This window comes from Sinocyclocheilus rhinocerous, unplaced genomic scaffold, assembly GCF_001515625.1.
Source record: "Sinocyclocheilus rhinocerous isolate Xijiao unplaced genomic scaffold, SAMN03320098_v1.1 scaffold2448, whole genome shotgun sequence".
NCBI lineage: Eukaryota > Metazoa > Chordata > Actinopteri > Cypriniformes > Cyprinidae > Sinocyclocheilus > Sinocyclocheilus rhinocerous.
This window is the reverse complement of record NW_015627540.1, coordinates 274,487-280,500: the sequence shown is the minus strand read 5'-3', so window position 1 is coordinate 280,500 and position 6,014 is coordinate 274,487. Positions and strand designations below refer to the sequence as shown.

The 6,014-nt window shown below is 39.0% G+C and overlaps 1 protein-coding gene and 1 long non-coding RNA gene across 2 annotated transcripts in view; one reads left to right on the top strand and one right to left on the bottom strand.

Annotated features, from left to right (window-relative positions):
- Positions 1-1,366: 1,366 nt before the first annotated feature.
- LOC107730186 (uncharacterized) overlaps positions 1,367-6,014 on the top strand; it is a 12,264-nt gene continuing 7,616 nt past the window's right edge. Inside the window, exon 1 of the long non-coding RNA XR_001638660.1 lies at positions 1,367-1,433. This is a non-coding gene — a long non-coding RNA (uncharacterized LOC107730186). The remainder of the gene's footprint in view (positions 1,434-6,014) is intronic.
- Positions 4,107-5,907, bottom strand: LOC107730178 (high mobility group protein B3-like). The gene is made up of 4 exons (XM_016540937.1): positions 5,708-5,907; positions 5,469-5,611; positions 5,178-5,352; positions 4,107-4,899 (listed from the first exon to the last, which is right to left on the bottom strand). The coding sequence occupies exons 1-4, from the start codon at positions 5,855-5,857 to the stop codon at positions 4,765-4,767; spliced, it is 603 nt and encodes a 200-aa protein (XP_016396423.1). The 5' UTR covers positions 5,858-5,907; the 3' UTR covers positions 4,107-4,764.

Genomic DNA, 6,014 nt, shown 5'->3' with positions numbered 1-6,014 from the left:
CACTACCATACCATTTTTTTTTGTTGCTATTTTTTTTATCAACTTCTAGGTAAATATCCATTTTGAAATAATAATAATAATAATAATAAAAAGTTCTAATACATGTTCTTTTACTACCTTTTAATTCAGCAAAGATGTCCCAGCCAACATAAAGGCGGCCTTTTTGGAAATGATAGAGTCCTACTTCCTGAAGACCTTGTAATCCACCGGGGGCTAAAGACACAACAATGGAATGTTAATAAATAATAATAAAAAAAATAAGTGTGTAAATAAATGCATCTAAATTATACTATGAAAATAGTTTGTACATAATGTATTCAACTTCATGGATTGTATTTTGATTTTATTGCTGTATTTATTGAAATCAGGTCTATGCTCGATGTGTCCAAAAATGTGGACTGTTAGATGTGGAAATATTTCACTCTTCTCTGAAAAATGCACCTGTGGTTTCAGCATTTGGCAGGAGTAGAGACAGATGCTGTGCATGCGAATTTATGATGTAGGACGAGTCACGTGGCCCACTTTGAAAAACTCCATCTGTGTCTTTAAAAGCGTGAGAAAGCCATGCCACTTCTGTTATCCTTTCACCGCAAACGTTCAAGCTTTGTACCGGACTCTGTAGTTCACAAGTTCAGCCGTTATATTTAGGGACTGATTTCAGCGCTGCTTTATCTGCCTGTCTGCCTATAAACCCAGAGTTTTGTTCCTATTTACATTCCCATATTTCCATGAAGGAGTTTTGATTGGTCACACGCTTACACACATGCTGGTGGTAAGGCAAGCTCAACACATTTCACTTGTTAATAAGAGACAGCGTACAAAGTGGAAAATGTGAACCGTGTCTGACTGTGGCACGTCCAGCCATTACGTCTGCGCTCAGACACCACTAACCCTCTTTGGCTGTTGCACACCCTGCAAAAAAAAATAAGCTAGTAGAAACACAAGCAACATGTTGGCCATGATGTTCAGGCAAAAATTACCTTCAAAGTTTCTGCAAGAAAATAAGCCTTGGATATAATGGCTTCCTTCTCACACATTACCTGCTATCCCGCGTATAAATTCGCCTCTGATGTTTCTTCTGATCCAGCTGGCTATTACAAACGTCTTCAACTTTCCTTCGCGCTCTCATCTCTCCTCCCCCCTCACTCTCCTTTGGGTTTGTGTCACGGTGATGGATTTAACCCAAATAAACTCATTTATCTTTCAATTAGTGCCAGCCCCATAATATAGTGTGGATTATGAAGTAATCCAGGCGCTGAGCTCTGCGAGGAGGAGTGGGACCGCACCTATTTAAGCACTCATCGTGAAAATCGCCCGCTGCTGACAACACAGCCAAATCTGCTCGTCATCGCTGGTGCTTTCATGGAGCGTTTCCTCTGGCTGATTTGAAATTTGACTATTATCATTATTCTGATTTATTTGCTTGGCTGTGGGTGAGTAATGCGGTCATGGGGTGGCAGGGTGTGAGTTTCAACTCCAAATGTTCAGGTACTGGGCCGCTGTGCCTGGCTATTAATCAGCCATCTGTAAAAAAAAAAAAAGGCCAGTGTCACATGTGTGTGGTCTTTCTGGGTTTTATTTTCACTTCTAAATGTTCAGAATAACTGAAATGTAAATGTTTTCAAAACAAAACATTATTAACAAAGTTATTTTATGTCGAGTCAGTTTCATGTAAGACTAATACCTGGAGAGAGCTATCTGTTAGTGTTCCCATTCATCTTCATGGCAGTTGTTCGACTGGTGCAGGAGCCCCTGAAAGTATGTGATTAGTGTTGATATTGCTTTTATACAACAGCTCATTGAACAAAAAGTCAATATTGAGAAACCTACATCTATTACCTCTGCCTCTAACTACATTTTTGCAAAACTCCAAAATGTACGTACAGTTCACTGTGCAGTTGATATGAACAGTGGTGTCTGTGAGTAAAACACTGACAAACTTTTTTGTAATGTATACTAATACATTTTGATATTTACATCACATAATCAGCTCCATATGTCTGGCTTTTCTTAGTAAACTTGCTTGGTAGTTCACCTGGTAAAGCTGTGCTTTTGATGGCAAACACTTGAGTATAAGTCCAGTGAAACATGAGTCACCATAAAAGAGCCAAGACTGCTGTGATATGTACAAAACCAGCACAATAAAACATTGTCACATTAATCTGAATATGCTTTTAGTGCTACTCACTGGACATTTCAAATTAAAAAGTGTTGCAAAATATGCAAGAAGGACCATAATATCAATATCACTTGCCACAGGCAAGTTTTGGGTTGCTGTTTAAGTCACTTTGTGTGTTATTGTTCTGCAAATGGAAGAAGAAAAAAAGTATTAAAAAATTGGAACAAGATTACTGTAGTCAGAAGAGAGGATCTCTTAGCAGCTGTATTTGAAACATCCCTGCAGTAGTGTTTACTAGTTTTTGTAATTTAATACCAGGATAAAATAACACAAATTACAGTACATTTTTAAAAAGCAAAATATAACAACACTTTGCAAGATTTATAATGCTAATTGTTGCGTAAATGCCTCAAAACAAAAGTTCCAAACAAAGCTATAGATGAATTATCCATAGTGCTGCAGTCGCATTCCTGAATGTGTTTTTGAGCAAATCAGTTTAGTAAATTATTCAATGATTCACTCATAAAGATGTGAAGAATGAATAGGTTTGTTTGACTTCATGCGGCGCCACAAAGATCGGCTGCTGCCTGACAAAACCAATGCATTCTGGTTAGAAAATTTGTCCGACTTTGATCGGCGCTGCAGCTGCCTTACGATCACATGTGCCATCAAAGTACCAGGAAAGCAAAACGAGACCAGCCGCCTAGGTCAGGCGCTGCAGTTGCTCAAAATCGACTGCGAGAGTCTTGACGACAACACGCTTTATTCTCATTGGTCAGATTCTGTGATGACAATGATGACGTGTGTTTCGGGTTTATTTTAACATCTTCAATTCCAATAATGCTCACTGTGTTTCATAACAGTAAAAGCTTTTTACTGTAGTCGCAATGTTATATTAAGTCACGTTTATAAAAAAAATACTGATAAAAGCATATTTACCCCCACTTTATTGGTATTTAAATAGTATATGTTTATATTGAACTTTATTTTTGAACAGATGGCGCTGTATTAAGCAGTATATAAAAAGTGTTTCTGTTGCTCATGAAAACGTTTCTGAAAAATGACTGTGTATTTGACAAATATTGCATTTAATTCACTTAAAGGCAGAGTAAGTGATTTTTCAAAAACACTTTAGAAAACTGATTCGGGCCGAATCGCAAAACAAACTTGTAGCCAATCAGCAATAAGGGGCGTGTCTACTCGTGATGTGGAGGAGAGCGCGTTCAGTGCATGGGACGGACATTAGCCGAGCCGAGCGACAGAAAGATAGAGATGGCGGATAAAAAACAAAAGAGGAAAACGTCTGCGGAACGATAAGGCAAGAAGTAGGACCCGTGTAAATATCAGATCAGCTTTCCAGCGCTGGAGAGAACTCAAGGAGCGGAAGGCCTGCGATCGACGCCGAGGTTGATATGTTTCTTCTCAGTAGGTGAGTAACACCGTGTCTACAACAGCTAAAGCCTGCCTCCACTGAACGCGATCAAACGACCGTTGAAAACCATTTGAAATTTGTGTCAGCACGTCATAAATAGAACCCGGCAGCAGTTTTCTGTCGGGATTTGTTGCGCCGCGCCGCTCACGTCCGTAGACACGGTGTAACATTGGTTTTGCTTTGTTTCACAGAACTAATCGTTGCCTGGGTTGCGTACGTATATGTGGGGCAGAGCTATCAAAATAGGGGCAAGACCCTTTTGGGGTAGGGCCGTGTTTGTTTTGGTGATTTCAAATATAAACATTGACTACCAGAAATCCCTTACTCTGCCTTTAAAACAGTTTGTGCAATAGATGCCCTCCATTGACATCTAGTGGCTCACCCCAGTCAATGCATTATCAGAGTTATGATTAATTGGAGAGAATGACAACAAATCCAAATTAAATGAGCACTCTTAAAAGAAACTATAACCATTTATCCTTTTATTGATAACATTGACAAATACCCCAAGTATTTACACACTACATTTTGCAGATAAGAAAGTCGCTTGAATCATTTGAGATCTAAAAATGCCATGTTTATTTCAAATCACAGTGTCACCTAGACATAAAAAAAAAAAAAAAAACTGAAGGTGCAAATAAGAGCTTTCCCCAGCTTAACATTTCATCACTTGCCTCTGGTTAAAGCTGAAAATGTCCCTAGACTCTCCACACATAAAATTATCAATGTAATCAGTCAAAATTACACAAATAATAATATAACCACAATTCACAAACATCCTTTCAACAATGCAGGAAGCTTATGGGGCCGAACGAAACTGAACTTTAAATATAGCAACAAATTGTGCATTTTGAAAGCTGGGAAGAGTAGAAAAAAAAAATAAAAAATAACTACGTCAACAGCCACACAGAAACACACCACCTTAAATAGTTTTAAAAGAGTATGTACTGCTACCACTTTGTTTATTGTTGAACGGTGTGGAAATATTTTGTTTTTGCCAATGCAGTTTAATAGCAAGCTGTAACTGGACCACCAGCAAACCCAGCACTGAGAAAGTTTGGTTGTCTAAAGTCAGAGCTTGCATGCATTGGGCATCTCTACTGGTGATCAGTTTATAGCAGCCTTGACATCAAGACCTCTTAGACCCAGACTTAACTGATACTAATTGGCAGCGAACAAATAACTTGCTGCCCAATTAGGACAAACGAGTTCTTTAGTCATCCTCATCTTCCTCTTCTTCATCCTCCTCCTCATCGTCGTCATCATCATCATCGTCATCCTTGGGTTTGGATTTGGCAGATGATGCCCCTCCGCTTCCTTTCCCCTTTCCTCTGTAGTCAGCCATGTCCTGAGAAAACAAAACACTATAACACAACTCTTACGCTAATCAAGGCTGCACTGAATAAACAATACAGTAAACCAGTAATATTGTAAAGTATTACAACGATTTAAAATGGTTTCTATTTGAATGCATTTTAAAATGCAATTTATTCCTGTGATGGCAAAGCAGAATTTTCAGCAGCCATTTCTCCAGTGCCGCAGGACCCTTCAGAAATCAATCGCTCATTTGTTCAACACTATCCACACTGAATAATGAACAGCATTTTGAGAGAGGTCATGCTCCACCTTCTGATACTTGTCCTTCAGTTTGTTGGCCTTGGACAGGAAGGGCTGCTTCTCAGAATCAGACAGATTGTTCCACATCTCTCCCAGCTTCTTGGCTATATCTCCAATGCCCAGACCGGGGTTCTGAGCCTTTATGCTGGGCCTTTCTTCTGCACAGAACAGGAAAAATCCAGACCTGGGAAAAGGAAAAAAAGACAACCATTTAAGTAACTAAACCAAATAAGGGCAGATTCCATCCAGAATCACGGAAATAAGCTCTAGAAATAAGTCATGTAAAAGGAAAGCACATACGGTGGCCGCCTTGGAGCATTAGGGTCCTTCTTCTGCTTCTGACCTTTCTTTCCTGGATTGAAGTTCATCATTTCCTGGTCATAACGGACTTTGTCCTGCTTGGCCAAGTCATCAAATTTAGTCTTCTCTTTTGGTGACATAGTCTGAAACAAATGACAGTTTCTTTAAGCTGCTACCTGCAGACTTTTTAAATTCGGTTTCATTGACTTTATATTCTATTATCTTTATATTCTACTTGCTTTCCATCTTTCAGAGCACTTCTTGGAAAATTCTGAGAAGTTAACCGTGACACCAGGGTTCTTCTTGTTGTGCTCTTCACGACACGTCTTCACAAAATAAGCATAGGAGGACATCTTGCCCTTGGGCTTTCCTGGATCACCCTTTGCCATTTTTACAAAGCCACTCAACTTTCACTACACCTAGAAATACACAGACAATTCAATAAACTAAAACATAAATGTATATTACTGAGAGGGCCCAAAATGATTGGGTGCCACAGTTTCACTGCAAATAAAATGCATTTCTTCATACATTTGAAATAAAAAT

Coding starts and splice junctions, on each gene's coding strand:
- LOC107730178 (XM_016540937.1), bottom strand. CDS start 5,857: ATGGCAAAGGGTGATCCAGGAAAGCCCAAGGGCAAGATGTCCTCCTAT. Junction 5,353..5,468: donor AATGCTCCAAGGCGGCCACC/GTATGTGCTTTC, acceptor TCCTTTTCCCAG/GTCTGGATTTTTCCTGTTCT. Junction 4,900..5,177: donor TGAAGGACAAGTATCAGAAG/GTGGAGCATGAC, acceptor TTGTTTTCTCAG/GACATGGCTGACTACAGAGG.